Below are 23752 nucleotides of genomic sequence, written 5' to 3' on the forward strand. Positions count from 1 at the left end.
GACCAGGAATAAGAACAAATCGTACTCTCAAGAGCAACTCTACAAGGTTTTGGAAGCCTTTCATCGCGGTTTCACTTACACTGTTTGTCTCCAATTAGAAAATTTCCCTTGTCTCCATTTGAATGAATTTGATTCAAATAGCAGCATTTTGCACTTGTGCATTTTTCTTGTATTTAAGGAGTTTTCCAAATATATTTAAAGAATTTTTAGTAAACAGTAACATTCTAGAAGGGTCAAGAAGCAAATTTATGTAATTGTCTTCAAAATATAATTGAACTTAATGTGTAGAATTTTCTGTCAAAGTTAAAGCGTCTGGAAATGATCTTGAATTAGGGCATTTACCCTAAATGATGTAAAAGTACTTTTGAGGTAGGTATAGCATCTAATTCACGAGTTCGAGCATTTCGCAAAGCCTAGGACGCTTTGCCACCCCTTTTGAATAAGTATCCAGAATTTACTGCATAAAAATTCAAAATTCGTCATATGACAATGTCATACGGTTACAGAATTCCCCTACTGGACTTTCTGTTAAAGACTTAAAGAAATTTGACACTTAAAAATATAAAAGATCTTTATTGGAGAATACGAATCAGTTTTTAAAGATCAACTGCGTCCACATTTCCTGCATGATACTGCTTTAATATTTCATTTGAGCCAACAATTGAATTTTTCTTGTCGTCAGACAATTGCAAGAAAGTAATCAATTTCACTATCACGTTTTATGTTCATGCAGTTCTTTAAATAAATTTCCAATTTCGTAACAGCTGTCTCCACTAGACAATGAAAATTGTTCAAGCACAAACTTATCATTAAATTATTTTTTATAATCCCACGAATTTATTGCGAAATTATTTAATAAAACCACTGTTTTTTTTATAGGAAAACATCCAATTTATTTGATTTCTAATGAACAATTAAGGATTTCTTTTAAATTTTTTTCTCAATTTATTTTTTTCTTTTTACACTAAAACGAAGCTTTTTTTTTCTCTAGAGAAAAGAATGTTTTTTTAAAAATCTTTGCAATCTTCTCTTTCTCTCTCGCTCCCTTTCTCTCTCTCTCTTTGTCTCATAAAAAACAAAATCACTCAGTCACAGAAACTTGGCAAATTATTCGAAAGCTGCGTTTTTGTAAACGAATGATTGATAAAATTGGAAAAAATAACCCTAAGCGCGCGCCTCTCCTGCTTCCTGTCTTCATTTTCATTTTTTTTTTACAAATAAATATTTATCAATTTACTTTAGCTAGATTTTGGGATTGTGTTGGCATGTTTCTTATCATCTGCCTTGGGCACAGAATCAGCCTCCGTTAGAGGTGCATATTCTTCGTCGTAGCACTCAGCTCATCCATATTCTTCCGTGCCGTCACTGTGATATCATCCAGTGATTTCTTGGTTTGTGTGATAATTTCATCTGTGCTCTTGCACGCTGACTCTGCAATTCCCTTCATCTGGAAACAGCAGAAAATCACAAAAATCATCATTTGGAATGTCACACAAATTCCAAATAACGGTCATCTACCTCAGAATTTAACCTGCCAATCACCCATTCCAATCCCTGACGTCCCTTTCCCGCATTGAAACTTATCCTGGACGTCAGGAGTTCCTCCATGTAGTGACTCAGTGGAACTCCCTCGACCGTCACCGTGGCCTCCTGCTTCAGCAGCGTCTTGCCCGGTTCTGTGGGATGTGGCGTGTAGTAGAGGACTTCGTCCAGGGAGATGAACTTGCAGAATGTCAGATTTATCGTTCGCAGCATCATCTCGCGCTTCGAAGGATCAACTGTTGATTTTTCACTAGCATAGCAGATTTTTGCCGTTCCAATAAGCTACAAAAGAATTTTTTTGCATACTTTCTTCTGTCCCATTTCATTGGAAATAAGGGGAAAATGAGGCAGTTTCAGGCAGCCGAAGCTTTTTTTTTTATTCAGACTTATGATGTTAGTTTAATGAAAAATGAAAAGGGGAAAAATATGACGTGAATATTTCTTTTTTTAGTACATGACTGTTCTCAAGTGCTTCTGCATTATCGACTTTTATTTGTGTTGGTTTCTGTCAAGACTGTTTTCTCCAGTCTTGGTCGTGCAAAAACCACCAAACAGTTGTACTAAAAAAAAATGTTCAGGAGTCAGGAGAAAGATTTCTTCTTTTCATTTTACATTGGAATAGTACCTTAATTCAGAAAATTATCCAAATGGGAATTTTTCATAACCACAAATAGGAATACAGATAGCACAATCTTATTATCTGATTTTTTGCAATCCAGTTAAATCAAAGACACACTCATATTGATAAGTTTAAAGGAAATAATTGCCATTTAAAGCTGGTCCGGATTAATCGAACTATTCCAATGGAAAATGAACATGTATTTTTTTAGTACAGTAGACTCTTTAGTACAGTAGATCGAGAGATTTGGGCATAAAAATCATTGTAAATTCCACAAAAAGCGCTCAATTATAAATCATGACGATAAAACAAGAGAAGCTACAGCGAATTTGAACAAATTTGCTTTAAAGTCAAACGTGAAAATTGTCAACAAAATTTTGCGCCCGATTGAATAAGAGCCGATTGAGCGAGAGTCTACTGTACATGGCAGTTCTCAAGTACTTCTACATTATCGACTTTTCTTTTTATTAGTTCCTATTTTGACTGTTTTCGCCAGTACTCGCTGTGTTCTAAAACCACTAAACAGTCGAGATAGAAAAGAACACAAAGAAATATCGATAATGCAGAAGTACTTGGGAACAAACATGTACTAAAAAACATGTTCATCTTTCTCCTAACTCCTGAACAGTTTTTTAGCACATCAACTTTTCTTTGTGTTGGTTCCTGTCACAACGGTCTCGACTGTTTGATGGTTTAAGAAAACAGCGAGATTTGGAAGACAGTCGAGGCAAGAACCAACACAAAGAAAAGCCGATAATGCAGAAGCACTTGAAAACAGTAAAGTGCTAAAAAAAACATGTTCATTCTTCATCGAAATTGGTCCATTATTCAGTACCTAAACTAAATGGGAATTATTTTATTAAAATTTATCAATGTGAATGGATCTTCGATTTAACTCTATTGCGAAGAAGTAAATAATAACATTCTGAATACTGTTATGAAAAATTCCCATTCGGATCATGTTATGAATTAAGGCGTTATTCCAATGTAAAATAAAAAGCGGAAATCTTTCTCCTGACTCTTGAACATTTTTTTAGTACATGACTGTTCTCAAGTGCTTCTGCATTATCAATTTTTCTTTGTGCTGGTTCTGTCACGACTGTTTGATGTTTTCGGAACTCAGAGAGGACTGGAGCAAACAGTCATGCCAAGAACCAACACAGACAAAAGTCGATAATGCAGATACACTTGAGAACTAAACTGTACTAAAAAATGTACTAAAAACATATTCACGAAATACAATCCCCCCTTTTCATTTTTTATTAAAATAGCTTCATTAGGTTATTCTACGCTAAGTCAAATTAGTCTGCCTTGGGTATTCACTTTTCTAAAGCCTCTGGTACTTTAAGTTCGAGTCTGAAACTGCCCCTTTCTCCCATAATAAAGGTCAAGTCAAATTTCATTTTTAAGCATCTACAATTCTCCATAAAACATACCATTAATAAAATTACATCAAAAGCCAGAGCCAGGTGATAAAAATCAGGATTACTGCACAATCAATAAAGCACATTCACCAAAGCAAAAATAAATAAAGTGCATAAAGCAAATGAGTGTTTTTCGATGCAAATTAAAAAATACATTAAAAGATGAGGTGCGAGAATTATTATGATTAATAAATTATTTAAAAATGTTATAAATAATTTATTTTCCTTTTTTTAAATCTATTATAGAATACTTTTTATATCCCACGAAATATTTTAATAATACATAAAATCTGAGATAAATCAAGTTTTAAAACTTTATATAAGCATTCAAAAGCTAATTAGTTATTCTCCGATAAAGATCTTTTGTTTTACATGTCAACGAATCCTAGAATTTTTTCATTTTTGAATGTTTTGGAAGCAATCTAAGCGAATATTTTGTCATTAGACACTTATATTGGAAAACCATTTCGATATCGAATTTTTGAAAGGAAAATTTTCATTTTGGACGGCGTATTTTCAAGCTTAAATTTGGATTTTTTTGAAAAATCTTAAAATATTCAACGTGACTGCAGCGGACCTAATCGGTAATGAATCGGTAATGTACCCGTGAATGATAATACTTTCCTCGTATAAACTTTTTTTATTTGTCCGTAAGCCTAAAATTTTTAAGAGTTCAGGGTTTTCCTTTCTAGTTAAACAAAAAAAAAAAAACGAAGTGTCTCACAAAAAAAAAATTATCGACCCCTTTGGAGAGAATAGCATAAGCCCAAATAAGAAGATTGAGAGCGCATAAACCGTCAGATTTCTAAAAAAAAAATTGCTTCATTTGAAAAGTCTTGAAATTCTTAACAAAAATAAGCTTTGAAATTGATAAAAGAAAACCTTTAAAATTTTAGTGTAAAATTCAATTTAGTCGTTTTTATATTCGATTCGGCAGGATATTTCTGGCTTTTTTATTAAGCAAATTCTACTAAAACCTTTAGAGTTAAGGATCAATTGTTTCTAGGTGAGCCAAGGGAACAAAGAATCTCTTAAAAATATAATCTATCAACCCTTTTGGAACCAATCGCAATTAAGCCTGAAAAATATTATTGAGAGCGTTTTTCCCAAAAAAAATATATATATTTAGGATCATTTTCCATCCGAACTAAGAAATCAAAGTCTTTGAAAATTAGAATCTATTAGCCCCTTTGGAGCAAAACGCAATTGAGCGTACAAGTAAAATTATGAGAGCGTAATTCTCAATTTATTTAAATAAATCTGGTTTCATTTGAAAAGCCTTGGATATTTTAGAGAAGAAAATAAATAATTAAAAATTTTATTTAAAAATTTAGTAATTTTTATCATAAAGTATATCTTTAAAGTACTCGGGATCACTTGTTTCTATCTTAATTTGTTGAATTTATCAGTCTCTTTAATTGCAATTAAGCCTAAAAAATGAGATTGAAAGCAAACTATTTCCTTGGATTTAAACTATAATTTCGATTGATTTGAAAGGTCTTGAATTTTTTAAAAAAGTAGAGTAAATAAAAAATTATTAGAATTTTATTCAAAAATATAGCAATTTTTTAAAACTATCTTCAAAAGTAATTTTATCTCTAAATTTAAATAACGACTTAGGCTGCTATTCTACCATCTTTATAATTTTGTAAGATTTTGCGGAATTTGGAATTCTTGTTAGAGTCAATCCAAGGTTGAGCAATTCTGCAAGACATTTTATAGCAAAAATCGAACAAGATATAAAAAAAAATTGGAGACTTGTCGTGCAGCGTCATCTGCGGAATTATTTGACTGTGTGTTTACAGTTGTTTGTTATTTTTCACGAAAAAAGCATTAAAATATCTTTAACTCTTTCCGGACCACAACATATCCAGCGAACGATTTTCAGTAAAACTCACTTTATTGTAAGTCTTAGTGGTCAAATATGATACTTTTGTAGAGAAAGAATTTTCTCCGCCTCTGGGAAATTGGAAAACTCATGGGAACTCTCGTCCCCTAAAGAATGCAAAAGATAGAAACTTGGACAAACTTCAATTTTCCAAAAGCCAATAATATCAATTTTGTGAATTATTTTTGCGTGTCAAATGACTCCTTTACAATGTTGATCACTAAAACAAGAAGAATTATTGACCAGTATCTTGTGGGATGTCCAGGAAGTGCTAAAAAGGACACCCAGTTCCTGCTTGCCAACAGATTCCTCAAAATATTTCACAGAATAACACTTTAACACACATTTCTCTCAACAGGATGTTATTGCAGACACATTAAGCTTTCTCAAGAGCCAAAAAAACACTTCCTGGACAATCAGAATTCACCAAAATCTGGAAGAATAGGAAAAACTTCCCCGAAAGCAATCTTTTTCGCTGCCAAATGTCAAAATTATCGGCCATATTGACAAAAATTTCGCTCCCGCTTGAATTTTCTTACAAGGTTGGTGTCAAAAAGCAAATGGCGGGCATTGGCGGGATAACCTTACATTTGACCTCTATATTTTTGGGGACGAGAGTACCCATCAACTTTGAACAAGTTTTTTGAAAATTTATGAAAAAATTGTTTTTCGAATTTATGTAATTTGTAATTGTTAGTTATCATACTTATTGGCCCTGAGAGGTTTTTCCTTATTCGGGTCTAGAAATATGAAAAAAGTCACAATATGTGCAAGGAAGCAGAAAATCGAAAATTCACGATATTTGACCAAGAATATCTTAGCTCAGGAGTTAATTGGGATCCTGCAAAAAATATCCTAGATTTGGACATCCTTATAGTTTGTAATCATCCACAAGAATCGGAATTTTATCGATTCTAAATAGTCTAAAAAAATTATTTTTTTCATGGGTACCCAGAGTCCCAAAGGAGACGAAAGAGTTAAAGGTAATTATATTCAATTTAACCTTCAAAAAACTTTCACTTTACAAAATTTAAAAGGACCTCTAAACTTTCCTTGGATCGTACAAGAAAATGTATGGAACTGTCAAAGAATTTTTGTATGAATTGTAAAATTCTTGAGACTTTATAACAAGGTCTAAAATATTTGGAGAGTACTAATATTTTAGAACTTTATATTTTTTCTGTGAGAATACCAAATTTCTTGGATTTTGCTCAGTTACAAAATTATAAAGATGGCAGAATAGCAGCCTTAGAATCATTTTTCTTCGTAGATTAATCAATAGGGGTCCTTCAAAATCAGTAATTATCAGCCCCTTAGGAGACAATCTCAAGCATCCCAGGCATTCCTGAAGAATTTAGCTAATTTTAGTCATACCAATCACATGAAAGCTTATTAATAGAATTTTACAAAGTGATTAGAGCAAATTTGAGACTTAAAAAGGCCCCAAAGGCCCCTAAACAAAGCACCCTGACGCAATCACAGAAGCCTACTCAGTCATCCAACAAAAGCTTTCCACTTTCTCCGCCCGCTCCTGGCCCCAAAAAATCTAATCTCTGAGTGGAATTAGAGCCGGACAGTTGCGAAAAAGCATGCAAAGCAGTGATAAGGGGAATTTATCAGTGGCAGACACGGAAAAAAGCCCGCATCATCCGGTTAAAGGTTGACAACAGAAAGGTGCTAAGTGCTCATGCAAAAATACTGTATTTCTTACCTTCTGTGCCCACTTTGGGAAGTACCATTTGGAGCTGACGAGTCTGTGGGTGTGCAGGACGCCATTTACCACCTTCCGGTCAACCACATCCGTCCCAATGACGCCCTGATTCATGGGATTCGGATACTTCCTCCACGCCGCCTGCGTCACAGTCTCCCAAGGGTGACTGCGTGAAAAATAAACAAATTTGGCATGAAAACAATTTTTTGCGTGGCATCTCGGACCGGAAAATTCCGCTGAAGGCGCAGAAAAAGGGATGAAAATCGAAGACGCAATGGTTATGTAAACCTTTTTGACAGCCCCCCTTGGAAAGTTCCAGACCTTGAAGTTTTTCTGAGGAAATACTCACTTAAAAGTATGTTCCGATGTCCAGATTTTCATCTCAAGCACTTCACTAGATCACTAATAATGATTAAATTGTCCAATCACGTGTGGTACATTGGAAAATTGGGGATGAATGGGAGAAAAGTGGCAGCCACCTTCTGAAGAGAGCACACCAAAAAAACTGACACTAGCATGGTGGCGCCACGGGTGGAGAGTGGCGAAAGTAAAACTGCTAGAAAAGTTTTCCGATTGCAGTGAAGTTGTCAAATGGGAGAAGGGAATGCCCGCCGGAAAATGAAATTCAGGAGATTCCTGACCAAATTGGGGGTGAGTTTGTTCTGTTTGTTGTTCTTCTGCGAGTATGTCTTCTATTACATCGTTATCAGTCAGGTAAGTGGCTCCCGGATGGAGTTTTAGCGAAATTTTAATGCATTTTGTCTGCAGTGCTCCTGGCCAGATATCCAGAAGAATGACCAGAATCCCCCGTTGAAAGTGATGCTACTGGCTGACACACATCTTCTGGGACCCTATCGTGGTCACTGGTTTGACAAACTCCGCCGGGAATGGCAAATGTACAGGAGTTTCCAAACAGCTGTAGAACTCTTTCGTCCGGAAGCTGTCTTCATCCTGGGAGATCTCTTCGACGAGGGCAAATGGGTGACAGACCCAGAGTTTTCCAACTACGTAGAGAGATACCAAAACCTCTTCTCCGTCCCAGATTCCACAAAACTCATCGGAATTGTCGGGAATCACGACATCGGATTCCACTATGAGGCTCGCCAGAGACTCACCAGGCGCTTCGAGGAGAATTTTCACACCACCGGAGTATCCCTATTGACCCTCAGGGATATTCACTTTGTCCTCGTCAATAGCATTGCAATGGAAGGGGATGGATGCAATCTCTGTTCAGAAGCAGAATCCCAGCTTAGAAACATTTCCCGGATCTTCCGATGCTCCCGGAACATTGGCAACTGCAAAGATGTCCCAACACTCTCCTCATACAGCAAACCCATCCTCCTGCAGCACTATCCACTGTACAGGGAATCCGACAGGGATTGCCAGGAGCATGATCCCATTCCACTTGAACTCTACAGAGAACGCTGGGAAGTCCTCTCCCAGGAATCATCAGATCTCATTGGGGAATTAATCTCCCCGCGGATCGCATTCTCCGGACACTCGCACAACTACTGCAGGCTGGTCAATCGCCTGGGAATCATGGAATACACCATTTCCAGCTTCAGTTGGAGGAACAAAAACAACCCAAATTTCCTCCTTGCCGCATTCACGCCAACAGAACAGGCTGTGCACAAATGCAACATGCCCAGGGAGTCCACAGTGATGACAATGTACGCTGTCGGAGGACTTCTGGCCATCATCCTGGCCACAATTCAGTGGAACTGCGCGAATATTCTCAACCGACGCCATACGAAAATCTTCTGAATCGGAACATTCCCGATTCGCTGTACATAACCTCAATTCATCAGTGTCAACATTTTTATTAGTGATAAGCGTTATCTCTGGACAATTTCGAGCCTATTTTCCCTGTTTTAACCAATCAAACGACCAAAGAGCACGCGAGGGATTAGTCTGAAGTCTTCCAAGGAGTGCAGTGGCAACATTTTCAGTAAGTACAGTGGAATGATTGTGAAAAAAACAAAAGTAGGGCACTTTAGAAAGGCAATTTCCATGCAACAGCCGGAATTTGCTTATTTTTCGGCTTTATTTAATTATTTTGGTTAAAATCAAGCTTTTGGGGGCGTTTCTCAATGCTTGGGGGTGATTTCTTGGCAGGGCGCGATTTTGTTTGTCTCCAAAAATATTGATTACAGTATTGCAGCCATTGATTACACCATTGTTTACATGAAATGTTTTTTTTCTACATTTTTTTTAAATAATTAATTTTCTATTAATTATTTTATTTTAAAAATCATTAGCACGTGCCAATTAATTTATTGAAAATAGTCACAAAAAAACAAAATAATTTTCTTATTTTAAACAAAAAATTACACTTTTTTTTTATGGATTTGTATTTTTTATACAAAAAATAAATTTAAAAAACAAGTTAGCCGGTAAAAATTATGTATATTAATTAAATAAAATCATCTTAATTTTAGAAGTTTTTTTTTGGTTAAGTAAAAATTTCTTTCTTCTAAAAAATCATTAAAAGGTTTGTGTCCTCGCTTAAAATTTTCACTCCTAATTCATTGCATTTCTGAAGAAGGCCATTTTTTATTTTCAATAAGGCATTTAAAGAGGAAAACAAAATTGCTGACCATTTTAAATGTAAAAAACTTACGTCCCTTCGACCAGCAAGTACCAATTTCGCCTTGATATTTTTGAAGGGATGAATTTTTAGGTTAAGAGGATTTACCTACATAATCTGCCCTCTATATTCTACATTTAACGTTAAAAAGAATTAAAAATACAGTTCTCTTCACGTATTTTTCTAAATCCAAACATTTCAAGCTTTGAATTATGTTGATTTTTTTTATTTGTTGATATTTAAAATAAATAACATAACCTCAATCACAAAAATCTATTTGTAGACTAAAAGAAAATTTTAAGTAACATTTTTTTTGTTGAAAATCGCAATATAATAGAAATGTGATGATACAGGGTTTGTATATTTGCTAACAATCTTCATTATTTACTGTCATTTTATTCAATGTAATTTTTATCTACAAAAACTAAAAGGTTAAAAATCATCTACTTCTAATCAATCATATCAGTACCTAAAATTTATCATATTTAATTTGAGTTACTTGTGCTCCAAGTCCATTTCAAAAGACATAAATCTAAGAGGTTTAAGTCTTTGCTAAATACTTAAAATTTGAAGACGTAAAATAAAAAAAAGTCGGGATAGGAATATACCCTAATACAGAGATTGTAAAAAAAATCATAAGCCGTAAAAATATCATAAGCATTACTTAGCTCAGAGTGCCCTGAGGGAATATGTATTTAAACGAAAATCTGGTATAGTTATTCTTCCATACAGTAGCTCATTTATAATTACATACTTCAATAAATTCGATCGGAAAAGCAGACATCTTTGTCAGAAATAGACCTTTTGTTAGGTTACCGACAATTTTGAAATATTAATAACAATGCCAAATTGATGAATAAATATTCTATTTTATTTTTTTAAGATGTTTGAGAAAATATTTAAATTTTTCATAAAATTATCGTTTGACTTTCCATACGAATTTAACCAATTGGGCTAAGCACTTCAATCGATCATTCTCGAGGGGTTACGAAATTTGGAAGCGTTACCGTACGTCAACATTATTTTTTTTGACATTCCATTTTATTGTTTTTTTAAGCAATAATTGAAGTCACACTACAAATATTTTTATTTAAGTAATGATCCTCATTCTGCCATTCAAGGTTATGTATAATAAAAATTTTATATGATCATGATCTCTTATGTTTCTGGGCTTAGAATGTAAATCATTAAATATTTAAAAAACTTCAAAACCAGTTTTTCTATTGATAAATTATTGATAAAAGAAACTTTTATTTGGCTTCTTGTTTTGGTTCTGTAACGCCTCACTTCGGCAATACCAAATCAAAATGATTATTTTCAGAGATTGTGGAATGGCATAATTTCAGTTATAGTTATAACTCAAATTTACTTACACTTCAAAATACCATTTATGAACATAATTAAAAAAAAAAAGGATATTTGTGATTAAATGAAACCGTAGTTACTTTGGAATTGTTTAGTTTAGATTAGATGTATCAGGCCATTTAGTAGGAGATTAATTTCTTCTCTACCATGTCATACTACGTAGGGTGAATGGTGGAAAGCGAGACACCTAAGAAAAAATTCAATTTCAATTGCATTTTTAAACTGAATAAATTTTTTTTTAAATTTTCTTTGCATCATAAGATTGCTTGTGAAATATTCTAACAGAATCTTAACAGTTTTTAATAGATATTTCAACCAATTAATTGGAATATTCCATCAAATTAATAAGCAACACATTTTGAAAAGATCACAAAATTTTGGAAAGCGGGACAAAAAATTTTTGGAAAGTTGGACATAGTGATATTAATGACAAAATATCATACAAAATATGTAGAAAATCAAATGTTGAGGGTTTTCTGCGTATACTTGCAGATTGGTTGGTTATGCTAATCCCTCCTTTATGTCCGGGTAACAGCTGAGGAATGCTAATTACCAAGAACTTCCTGGACGTCCAACCAAAAAGAGGTTCTGTAAATTTCACAGACGCCTTGCGCTGTCCAGCAGTTATAGCTTTAAAGCGGATGCAATTTTTAGCACATTTCAATACCCCATCCGCCCAAATCCTTTTCCACTTGCTTTGGGACTTCTTTAGAGGCTTCTATTTGTCTTTCTCCAGGAGTTTTTGCCATATTTACTATCCATTCTGTCAGAAAAAAGTGATCTTCGGAATCTGGAAATCTTTGCAGCCTTTTCCAGGAGATTTTCTCTTTGTCAGCTGCTAACTGCTGTTGCAACTATTTCTCCGGATACTTAAGGATCTTTGTCGTCCTTGTTAACATGATTTCACTGCACAAAACCACCAATATCATTCGTAAAATCAACTCGTCCAAGATTTCATAAAACTTGTTTTAAAAGAAACACGAAATTAAATCACTTTTCTATCATTTTTAAATGTACTATTTCACAAATAGTTTTTATTCACCTTTTTAATGGATGTATGTCCTTCGATTTTCACTGCGGACTTAACAATATTTCACAAATTATGCCGAAAAATCAAACAAAACACGATATTTTCCTAGCAACTTCTATAAGAAACAGAGAAAATGACAACTACCGTGTCAAAGTTATGAATATCACGCATGCAATACATTTTTTAAATTCTTCTTGCATAATTCAGCCTTTGATAGTTTTATAACGATTTTTGCATTTTTAACTTCTAAAATACTCATAAAATTAGGTTTAATAGTCTTTTTCTTGAAAATTGAAATATTTAATTGATTTATTATCAAGTTTTTAGGGAGGTGTCTCACATTCCACACTGCTTTGTCCAATTTTCCAAACTGTCTCGCTTTAGGCAAATTACCCTAAACAGTTTACATAGAATGTTATCTTAGTTTCTGTTTTTTTTAAGGTAGGGCATTGGAAGTTTTAAGGTAGGGCATTGCCCTCAATGCCCCCCCCCCCCCAGCGCTACAGCCCTGGACTCCACAAACCGTACAAACATAATTATTTTATTGCTTGATTTTTTTTCTAAAAATATGGTTTGAGTCTTTGCTAAAATAATCTCCTCCATTGGTTCTGCATTTTCTCATCAATTCAATTGTCTACAATTTTACCCCAACCCTTGATGGCAAAGTGTAGAGAAAACAAGTAGTTTCTGTAAACAATTCCCCATCTCTGTCCCGCAAAAAAAGAATCTTGAAGCACCTTGAATTGCTTTTTTTTTTGGGGAGGTCAACGGCCTCAAAATGCTGTTGAATTTCTGCGAGAGACAGAAAATAAAATTGACAGTGCCAGACACGAGCATTTGACCAAGAAATCTCTCCCGAGAGATTAATTCTGGGGCACTTTGAGTGTTTGATGGGGCCGTGGGGAGGGGAGTGAGGGGAAAAGTGGGTTTATCTTATCGGGTTTGGAATTGAACGATGACGATTGCCCCAAATTGGATGGATTGGATGTGATTAATGGTGATGATCTGCCTTCCAGAAAAATGCGTCTTGTGATTCTCGATTCGGCCGAATATGTGGGCGATTGGTCGGCGAGGTATGTGATGAAGAGGATCAATGACTTTCGTCCTGGTCCGGATAGATATTTTGTCCTGGGATTGCCGACGGGAAGTACGCCATTGATAATGTACAGGAAATTGATTGAGTTCCATCAGGAAGGGAAGATTTCTTTTAAATACGTTAAGACTTTCAATATGGATGAATATGTGGATTTGCCAAGGGATCATCCGGAATCCTATCACTACTACATGTTCAATAATTTCTTCAAACACATCGACATTGATCCTAAGAATGTTCACATTCTCGATGGCAATGCTCCGGACTTGACTGAGGAGTGTCGGAAATTTGAGGATGAAATCACAGCAGCCGGGGGAGTTGAATTGTTTATTGGGGGAATTGGGCCAGATGGACATATTGCTTTCAACGAGCCAGGGTCGTCTCTGGTGTCCAGGACCAGGGTGAAGACCCTGGCGCAGGATACTCTGGAAGCCAATGCCAGATTTTTCGGGAATGACATCAACAAGGTGCCCAAGCAGGCTCTGACCGTGGGCGTGGCCACGGTGATGGATGCCAAGGAAGTGATGATCCTGGTGACAGGAGCTCACAAGGCTTTTGCCCTGTACAAGGCCATTGAGGAGGGAGTTAATCACATGTGGACTGTGAGCGCCTTCCAGCAGCATCCCAACACTCTGATGCTCTGCGACGAGGATGCAACTCTCGAGCTTCGCGTCAAGACAGTCAAGTACTTCAAGGTAAGTCCCCTTCACATTTTTTTTTTCACCTTTCTCATTTGGCATTTGGTTCATGGTGAAAGAGTTATTTCCTTCAAGGGACTTGGTTAGGGAGGATTCTGGCAATTTCTGTGACTGTCCTCTTGGGATTTAAAATTCTGTAAGAAAATTATCTTCCATTCGAATTTATTTGGTAGAAAAAAATTGAGTCATCTGAATCACTCTTTAAAGGTTGATATCAATGAAGCGATACGACGCGACGTACGATACGATACGATTTTAGCAACTTTTGCGATCTGTGAAAGATTAATCTGCTTTCCAGGAGGAGAATTTTGTAACGCTCTGGCAATGCCATATGACAAATTGGGTTTGAATCTTAGGAGAGCTTTTTCGAAAATGCGATTCTGTAGTCGTGACATTTCTGGCAAACAAATCAACAAAATTTTATTTTCATAAAATCATCAAGGGAATTTTCGAACCAAAGTTCGAATCATTTTCGAACTCATATGAAAAAGCTCGATTGACATTCTTTCCGTACAGAAATATAAGATCTTGAAAAATTCGAAAATCTATTTGCAGACCCAAAAAAGAGACTTTCTAACTTATTAATACTTTCGTAAGGTGGCGGAAGTTAAATCCTGTTCGAATTTCGAAGTGCTCAAGTGTGAAAATGTGACGGTCTTCACATTGTTGTGAGGAAAAAAACAGAACAACGAAGTTTACTGTTCTTGCCCCAGTATTTAATCACTGAGTAACTCTTTTGCCAGCTTTTTAGTGTGATATTTGATAAATTTTCCCCACCTTGTTCGAAAATTTAGTATGAAAATTCGAAATTGAATTTGAATTCTTCGAACTTCAACGACTTTTTGTGCAAATAGAGTTCCATTTACCTTTTATCCAAGACACTATTGGAGAATCAAAATCTACTTTTGTTTGGGCTCATTTGAGATTTCTGGTAATTCAAATGACTATGAATTTTGTTAAACAAATCAACCAAGACGTACTGTATTTTCATAAAATCATCAAGTAAAAGGATTTCATTAAACAATCAATGAATTGCATTTTCGAACTCATATGATATGACAAAAAAAAAGCTCGATTGATATTGTCAGGTTTCGAACTCACGTGTGATAATGCCACAAAAATTACAGAATTCCCCTAGGTCATATTTTTTAAGTAATTGGAGCAATTATACACTGAGAAAAAAATGGGGGTGCGATTAACTTTTTTTCCTCATAACTGTAACACTTTTTAGGTGTAAAAATATATCAACATTTTTTAATGTTAATTTTACACCTTTTTAAGGGTAAAATCAACATGAAAGAAGGTTAACTTTAATACACCTAAAAAGCATAATATTTACACCGATTTCGGATCAATACTGCAGGGCAAAATAAACATTTCCGGAATGTTATTTCTTTCGGATTTCTCTCAGTGTAGATACGTTTGAAAGGTCTTGGAGCTCCGGACCGATTACGAATCGGTAATTACCGATAATTTTGGTCAAATAAAATGTCAATCGGTAAAGACAAAAAAAAAACGCAGAAAAAAGAGCTTTTGGCAAAACTCGAATTCGTCAGCATGATTGCCGCTAAATAGTTTTCTCAACTAAAATAATCAATGAACAAATTCTTGGAAAAATATTTTTGTCTTAAAAATTAAAGAAAATAGAAACATAATAAATAATACGTTCTTCTGAAAATATAATAATAACAGTGAAAAAATTTGGGGCTAGTCGTTGTGATCAGCGACAGTTAGCCAAGACACAAACTATTTTTCGGGTGGAACGCCTTTTGAGCTAGCCAAGGCACAAATCATTTTTCGGGTGAATTTCGGCTCACTTCGAGGCGGTGAAAATAATATTTTCTCGTTAAAAAAATAATAAAAGACTTCTCTGCTTAAAATAAAAATTATTAAAAAAAAATAGTATTCTTTGTGTAATTATTGAAACGCAATTATGAAATTAATATTTTGGGTGTGTGTGTGTTTTTTTTTAAATATTTCTTGTGTTAAAAAATTAAAGTTTTAGTGAAAATAATTTTTGTCATGAAAAATTACATTTTCTTTAAAAAGAAAATTTCTGATGAATAATATTTTCTTCACTAAAAAAAAAAAAAACAAATAAAAAAATCGCGCGTGAAATGATATTTTCTTGTGCAAAACTTAAATTTTTTGTGAAAAGTGGTGTTTTTCTCTATGATAATTAGAAAAAAAAAATATTTGAAAAATAATATTTTTTGAGAAATAAATTAAAAAATATCTATTTAAACTATTAGAAAAAAATATAAAAAAAATCATGTGACAGTGATTTTTCTTAAATAAAAACATTGTGTTAAAAATTTATATTTTCTTCTAAACAAAATTAAAATTTGTCGTTTAAAATCACGTATTCTTGAAGAAAAACAATTAGTGAAAACAATATTATCTTGTAAAAAATATAATTGAAAAGTTTTTTCAAAAAGTGTACTTTTTTTTTTAAAAAAAGTTGCTTTTTTATTTATAAAAAATCCTTATTTTTCTTAAAAATAATTTGTGCGAAAAATTGTTTTGTGAAAAAATGCTAATATTCTTTAAAACAGTGAAAGCTCCGGCGGATATTGATATGATAACTATAAAAAATAAATATTTTCGATATTTTAGTGTTAAGAACTCGAAAGTACTATTTTCGATATTTGGAAGTCGAATGTTTGGAATTATCTATTTTCAGCACTTTGGAGTTGCATTTCTTCAAATCCTTGTTTCCGATATGTCGATGTCGTATATTTTCGGTATTTCGAACTCGAATGTCTCAAAATCCTCGTTTTCGATATCTTGAACTCGTATATTTTCGGTATTTCGTAGTCGAATGTCTCGAAAAGGGTATTTTCAACATTTCGAACTTGAATTTCCCGGTAATTCTATTTTCGATATTTTAAAGTCGTATATTTTCGGTATTTCGAAGTCGAATGTCTCGAAATAGCTCTTCTCAACATTTCGAAGATTGAATTTCTCAAAATCCTTGGTTTTTTGATATTTTGTACTCGTATATTTTCGGTATTTCGAATTCGAATATCTGAAATTGTCTATTATTAACATTTCGGAGTTGAATCTCTTGAAATCCTTATTTTCGATATTTTGAAGTCGTGTATTTTCGGTATTTCAAAGCGAATGTGTCAAAATGGCTCTTTTCAACATTTCGAACTTGAATTTCCAGATATTTCTATTTTCGATATTTTTATATCGTATATGTATTTTCGGTGTTTCGAACTCGAATGTCTGGAATTGGAATTGTCTATTTTCAACATTTCGAAGATCAATCTCACAAAATCCTTGTTTTCGGTATTTTGATGTCGTAGTTTTTTCAGTATTTCGAAGGCGAATGTGTCGAGTCGAATTTCCTTTTATGAACATTTTGGAGTTGATTTTCGATGTTTTAAAGTCGTATATTTTCGGTGTCTCGAAATCGAATGTCTCGAAATGACTTTTTCTAACATTTCGAAGGTTAATTGTCTTAAATTCCTTGTTTTCGAAATTTTGATGTCGTATATTTTCGGTATCTCGAAGTCGAATGTCTGGAATTGTCTATTTTCAATATTTCGAAGTCGACTGTCTTTCGATATTTCGAATTCGATTGCCACGAATGTCTTTATGTCCTGTATATTGAAGTTAAATGTCGCGGAGGTCCTTATTTTCGGTATTTGAAAGCCGAATGTATCGCAAATGCCTATTTTCGTTATTTCGAAGTCGAATTTTTCGAGATTCATATTTTTGATTTAGTATTTCAAAGTTTTATCGTATCGCTGCATTGAATAAAACTCATTAGCTTTTCTCTACTAATTTTTCGGCCAAAATATTCTCTATTCTCATGTATTTCGAAATTTCGCAAACAACTTTTCACTATAAAAACTAACAAAACTTTTTCTGTACAAACTCTACTGCTTTCTATGTCGTTTCCTTCAGTCTCTTTTAGAAATCATTGGTGAATTAACAAAATTTTCTGCCCATTTCTAACAAAAAAAAAAAAGGTGAAGGATTTCACGTTGAAAAATGTTAAACTTAACAATTCGATCAAAAAATCAATATTCGAAATATTTTCCATCAGGCATTGAGTGATCTTCATAACAAACTTATTGCAAATGAAGGCAGATATCGTCGTGGACAGCCGTAGAGGATTTTATTGGTAATATTTTTTTTTCAATCATTTTCTTGGGGAGGTCTCGTATTGTCCGGGCAAAAATCATCCAAATTGTTTTGTTGTTTCATCATCAAAGATAAAATATTGTGGTAGTTTAGTTGTTGACTTTCACAGGCGTATTCAACTTTTGAGATTTTATTTATCAAAGTTTGGTGTTTGATTTTTCGGATTTGTCTCTTAAAATAAGAGGAAATTGTGATTTTAAGAGATAAGAAACAATTATGGAGCTTTGTGTTTCAGCTGGAAAATGTAGAATATCTTCAAAAATGAACTTCTAACACATTTTTTGAAAGAATATTTTAGGGATTTCTCTCACAAAAATAGAGAATAAAAATTATGAAAGCTCAGGATTTTGACAGATGTCACTTTCACTTATTTTAAAAGGTCAAACAATTTTTTGTGTTTTGGTACTGAAATGTTAATAACTCCAGTGTTACTGAACCGATTTTGTTCATCTAGAGCGCAAATGAAAGGTCTTTAAATTTGCAATATCTTTCCAAATTCCTAAAAGTAACACCAGGGGCGCTGTAGATGCACATTTTAAAAAATTCAAACAAACATGAAAAGTAAAAATATTTTAAGAGCTTAATTTCGAATATTGCAATGTACTACTATTTCATAATTTATCTCCTAAATAATTTCGTAATTTAAAAAAAACATTTGCGCCTGTTATCTAGGCAATTCCTTTTATTAATTTTTTATTACTTAAATTGTGATAACTTTGGCACTTTCTAACTGATTTTTCTCATCCAAAGTGCAAGTGAAAGGTCTTTAAATTCTTAGTACTTACAGAATAAATCAAGTTCCAAAAACCAACACTAGGGGCGTTGTTGTATTTTTTTTAATAAAAATTCAAGAATAGGAAAGTAAAAGCTATTTTAAATACTTAATTCCGAGGATTTTACCAATAATTTACTAAAATATTGGATATTTTAACTAAAAACTGCGTTTGCCCCTGTTTATAGGTAAATTATTTTTTCCTACTTTTGGTACTTAAATGATGATCACTTTGTTTCTGCTGGACCGATTTTATTCATCGAAAGGGCAAATGAAAGGTCTTGAAATGGACCGACAACTCTCACACAAAAGTTCTTAAAAGTAACGCCAGGGGCGCTGTAGTTGGAAATATGTCAGAAATGGAATTTTTAAAAATAAAATCTCAAAAGTTGAAAACACCTTTTAGTTCCTGGAAGGTGATTTCCACTTGTTTTTTTTTAGGGTCTCTACAATGTGCACAAGAAATTGATTGAGGACTCGTAGTTTCTGCTGGAAAAGTGGAAAAGGGCATCAAGAATGCGATTTTAGGAGAATTGTAAAAAAAGTGAGGTCTTTTAAACCCGTTTTTTTTTAAGGTTTTTGTCTTAGATAATAGTTTTGTGTTTATTTTCGCAATTCCACAGAAAATATGGTATTTTTATAATATATATTTTTCAATATACCTCTTTATGTCATTTTACAATACTAATCAAAAATAGATTTTTCAATAAATCACAAAAAGATATCTTTAACATTGAGATAACTTGCGATTTTCTTTTTTTGTTAATTTCTTTTGTATTATTGGGTATGGGTGTTTTTTTTCTGGTTAATCAATTTTAAAATTAAAGGGACTTATAAATGGGAAAGAGAGAGACGCATATTCCTGATTTATTTTGCTTGCTGCAGAGCTCATATTTTGTTTTATGTTTTTTTCTTTTGATTGTGAGTTTTCAATTTGCACTTCTCGTCAATTTATTTTTTTATTTCTTTTTAATTGCCATTTCTCTCAATTGGGTGATGTTTTTTTCATCATCAAATTTATACAAAAAACATATTGGTAATAAAATATTATTACTTGGTCCACAAAAGTATTCTCCGTCTGTCTCTTTTTTTTAGGATTTTGATTCCATTTATTTTTTTCTCATTTTTCGATAAATTCTCTGATCTTTTTAATTGGATGTTTCTCTTTAACTTGGTATTTTTTTTTTAATAATATTTATCTACGGAATTACATATCGTCGATTCACTAATCTTTACACTACTATTGTTTCCTAGTGGATAGATTCTCTTTATCTACTATTAATATTCTTTTTTACTATTGGAGAAGCAAAAGTATTAAAGAGGTTATTGGTAAATGTGAGGTTATGTTAGACGTAACCTAAAAAACATCATGGGATTTTTTTTAACCAAACTCTTAAAATTATGCCATTTAAAACCAATTAAACCTGCTTGAAATATTTTTTCCAGAAATTATAAACAGTTTCTAGGTTATGTGTAAAATATTTTTGGGGTTATAATTGGTTAAGCCTTTACTAAGGATATTTCAACTTTGTAGAAACTTTCAGTATGTTACAAATCAATTAAATTGAGTTTAAAATGAATGAAATCCAAATAAAATCGATTTTTGAGGTTATGTTGCTAAAATTTTAAACACAGTCGATTCTACATTTTTTAGAAACAGTTTAAACCTTTTGGAGATCTCTAATAATTAATCTGTAACAATAAAGATCAACTGGAGCTAAAATAAATCATAATCTAACCTTTGATTATGCAATACATAAAATTCTAACCTCAAAATGTTAGATTTAATCAAGTTTTTGCAATATCTTTCAAATGACTTCAGTGAAAAATATTTTGAGGGTGTAAAAGTTTGATTAACGCCATGTTTTTCGGAGGACCGAGTACCTTCGAAAATCAACCTGAGTCCATTTTATGCATAAGACGGAGGGGGCTAAATTAAAAAAAGGGTTGCTAAAGGACAAAAACCTTGCATAATAAATTTCTAAATCTTAATTCACCGACTATTTTAAGCAATAAAATTATCATTTTATACATCAATGAAAATTTAGATATTTCCTAACGATCTGAATCTCAGAAATTTTATTTATTTGTCTAATTTCAAATTATTGGATGGGTCAAAAAACATTTGTATTTTCCAAAGGGAAAAACCATGAATTTTCTACACTGAGAGAAGGGTAAGTGTTACCAGCAACACCAAAGGAGTGTTATTTCTACAACAGAAATAACACTCACTTAAACTCGGTAAGTCTTTGCTTTTATTTGGAGCAGGGGTCATTTTGTAGTGGATAAAAGGACGATTTCTACAAAATATAACTAAAAAAGACAAAATATCGTCAATATAAAACCAGTAAATCTGATTTAAGACTTCATGCTTCTAGATATTTACATTAAGAAATGTCCTAAACATAAATTTTCAGATTTAACAAAGAAAGTAGCACAATTAAAATATATTAAATATTTGTGATAACTAATAATTGCTGCCAAAATTTTAGCTGTGATATGCTTTATTTCAACACACATCACGTTTTGTTTCAACACATTCATGTTAAGGCCCATTTAAACAAAGTTTTTAATTCAAAATCTACTTTTTGCAATAATAATCTTTCACTGAACTTTACTCCTGGTAAATTTGCCTGAGTGCAGTTCACGAAATAACTTAACCAATCTTCACTGCGAAATCTGTATTTTTGGTATCAAAATGTAAATTAACCCATTCCTTACCATGGTATTATACATCATACGCAAATTGAGTGATTTTAGATGATTTATTACTGGGCAACTGATACTCAAATTGCTGTCGGGTATGACTTTTTAGTTACATTAGTCCTTCAGTAACTTTGAAAAAATAGCCCGACAGAGATGGAAATACATTTTGTTGTTCTTTTCTCGCTTCGCGAAAAAAATGAATAATTCCTAATAATGGTTTTTCAAGGTCAAAGGTTAAAAAAGACACTAGAGAGCGCATTTATAAAGCGAATGGGATCGTCTTTGGGCTCGTTGGAAAGGTCTTGGACTTTCCTATAAAACTAAACCGGTTCCAGACGGTTCTTAACCGGTAATGAACCGGTTCATAACCGATAACTAATTTTTATACGAAATTCAAATAAATTACTCCTGAGGTGAAAATTGATGAAATATACTGTGTGAATTATAAATGGGTTCAAATCGGTTGTGAACCGGCAATACCCCGCTTATAAACCGATAAGTAATTTTTTGTCCGAAAATCAATTTTATTACTCTTAAAACTATTTTAGGGGTGCTTTGAGTGATTCATAAATCGGTTCAAATCGGTTGAGAACCGGTAAATGGTAAATGATGCGAAAGTACTTTTGAAGTGCAGCACCTAAGTAACGAGTTTGAGCATTTCGCAAAGCCTGGAACGCTTTGCCACCCCTTTTACTTAAGATGAGAATACAGTGGACTCTCGCTCAATCGGCTCTTTTTCAATCGGGCACAAAATTTTGTTGGCAATTTTCACGTTTAATTATGAAGCAAATTTGCTCAAATTCGCTTTAGTTCTTCCTACTTTATCGTGATTCTTTACAATTGAGCGCTTTTTGTGGAACTTACAAAGGCTTTGACGCCCAAATCTATCGATAAACCGGATGACATTTTGTCCCAAATGCCCAATTGAGAGAGAGTCTACTGTATTTCCTGAGTTTTTTAGGTTATGTCCAACATAACCTCACATTCCCAAATATTCTGTTAGCCTAATAAAATATTAACTGCGACGCTAGAAATGAATAGCTCTGCGACGCAAATGTGGCATTTTGTTTATTTAACGTGTGAAAAGTTGAGTGGCAATATTTTTGGCTGGAAAAAGCCGCAGTACAGCAATGTGTGTAAGGTTAAATATTGTTGAATTGTTAGCATATAGGCGAAAATTATTTAAAAAATTCATAAATTTAACACTATGCATTTTGGGGGGTGAAATGTAAAATTTGCATTGACTAACGGTAAAATATTGATTGCAAATATTTGAAATAGGCTTGCGGTTCGTTGAAAATTTTGCCAATAATTATTTTGATTTTTAAGTGGCGAGTGAAAATGATAAATATTAATTTTTATTGGAAGTTTTATTCATTCAATAATTGACGATCACACTCTTCACTATTAATCGGGTAAAAATGGATTCTTTTTCTTCTTTTCAATCTAAATTTCTCATCTACGTTTAATATGTGCAAATTGACAATTTTCTTTTTTTTTAATATCAACTAACACATGTGCCGAAATTCTTTTTAATTAAATTTTCATTCAACTGATAAAATTTTCGTTACAATATTATTTCTCTTTTTTTATCTAATATAATACTTGGCTAAAATTGTCAAATGTCTCTATGTGCATAAAATTCAATAATTGTTCTTTATAAAGTTTTTTTTTCTTCTCCACTTTTTCGCCCTCTTTTCCTACTAAATATAATTATATAATTTTTTATATGAAACACAGTTTACTTTTTGCGTTTTTTTGGTTCAAAAAGTTTTATTTTTTTTGGGGTGGAGGAAAAATATTGCTTTTCATTCGAAAAAATTGTTTCTCTCAATTGATTTTTCTTTTCACTCTCTTCTTTGGGCTATTTCTCTTTTTTTTATTATTATTCTTACAAATCATTCCTTGTCGGTATCATAAGTTGATTTTGCACATCTTTTGGATGCCATTGAGTTACTCTCAGAGATAATTGGGCCGTGAGACACAACACAAAAGTCCCATATTTTTGTACAGTGAATTGCGACGCCTCTTTGCCGGCCAAGGTCCATTTGTATCATCTCCAGCAAGTGCAGCATTTCGTTCTGTGAAAAAAAAAGACAAATAGCCAAAAAGTTAGAAGGATGAACAATTTAGTACGATTCTCTCATGGAATTTCAAATAAA

General features: G+C 33.1%; 4 protein-coding genes across 7 annotated transcripts in view; 2 read left to right on the forward strand and 2 right to left on the reverse strand.

Moving 5' to 3' along the window:
• Nucleotides 1-867: 867 nt before the first annotated feature.
• On the reverse strand, nt 868-7762 carry LOC129807835 (protein slowmo). Its single transcript, XM_055857387.1, has 4 exons — nt 7534-7762; nt 7185-7350; nt 1519-1824; nt 868-1447 (listed from the first exon to the last, which is right to left on the reverse strand). The coding sequence occupies exons 1-4, from the start codon at nt 7563-7565 to the stop codon at nt 1307-1309; spliced, it is 645 nt and encodes a 214-aa protein (XP_055713362.1). The 5' UTR covers nt 7566-7762; the 3' UTR covers nt 868-1306.
• Nucleotides 7763-7775: 13 nt separating this feature from the next.
• Nucleotides 7776-9621, forward strand: LOC129807831 (metallophosphoesterase 1 homolog). The gene is made up of 2 exons (XM_055857380.1): nt 7776-7898; nt 7953-9621. Exons 1-2 carry the CDS (start codon nt 7776-7778, stop codon nt 8946-8948), a joined length of 1119 nt encoding a protein of 372 aa, XP_055713355.1. The 3' UTR covers nt 8949-9621.
• A 3565-nt stretch (nt 9622-13186) lies between these two features.
• Nucleotides 13187-19626, forward strand: LOC129807833 (glucosamine-6-phosphate isomerase). Of its 2 annotated transcripts, XM_055857381.1 has the most exons (3): nt 13187-13954; nt 18015-18092; nt 19326-19626. In XM_055857381.1, exons 1-2 carry the CDS (start codon nt 13187-13189, stop codon nt 18078-18080), a joined length of 834 nt encoding a protein of 277 aa, XP_055713356.1. In that variant the 3' UTR covers nt 18081-18092; nt 19326-19626. The 2 variants fall into 2 exon arrangements, with proteins under 2 accessions (XP_055713356.1, XP_055713357.1); XM_055857382.1 differs by lacking the exon at nt 18015-18092.
• A 3587-nt stretch (nt 19627-23213) lies between these two features.
• Nucleotides 23214-23752, reverse strand: part of LOC129807834 (regulator of G-protein signaling 7-binding protein) — a 116926-nt gene continuing 116387 nt past the window's right edge. For all 3 annotated transcript variants that reach the window (XM_055857383.1, XM_055857384.1, XM_055857386.1), the window contains one exon: nt 23214-23671. In XM_055857383.1, coding sequence (XP_055713358.1) covers nt 23550-23671 — 122 coding nt within the window. In that variant the 3' untranslated portion in view covers nt 23214-23549. The remainder of the gene's footprint in view (nt 23672-23752) is intronic.

Source organism: Phlebotomus papatasi, chromosome 3 (assembly GCF_024763615.1).
Source record: "Phlebotomus papatasi isolate M1 chromosome 3, Ppap_2.1, whole genome shotgun sequence".
Lineage (NCBI taxonomy): Eukaryota > Metazoa > Arthropoda > Insecta > Diptera > Psychodidae > Phlebotomus > Phlebotomus papatasi.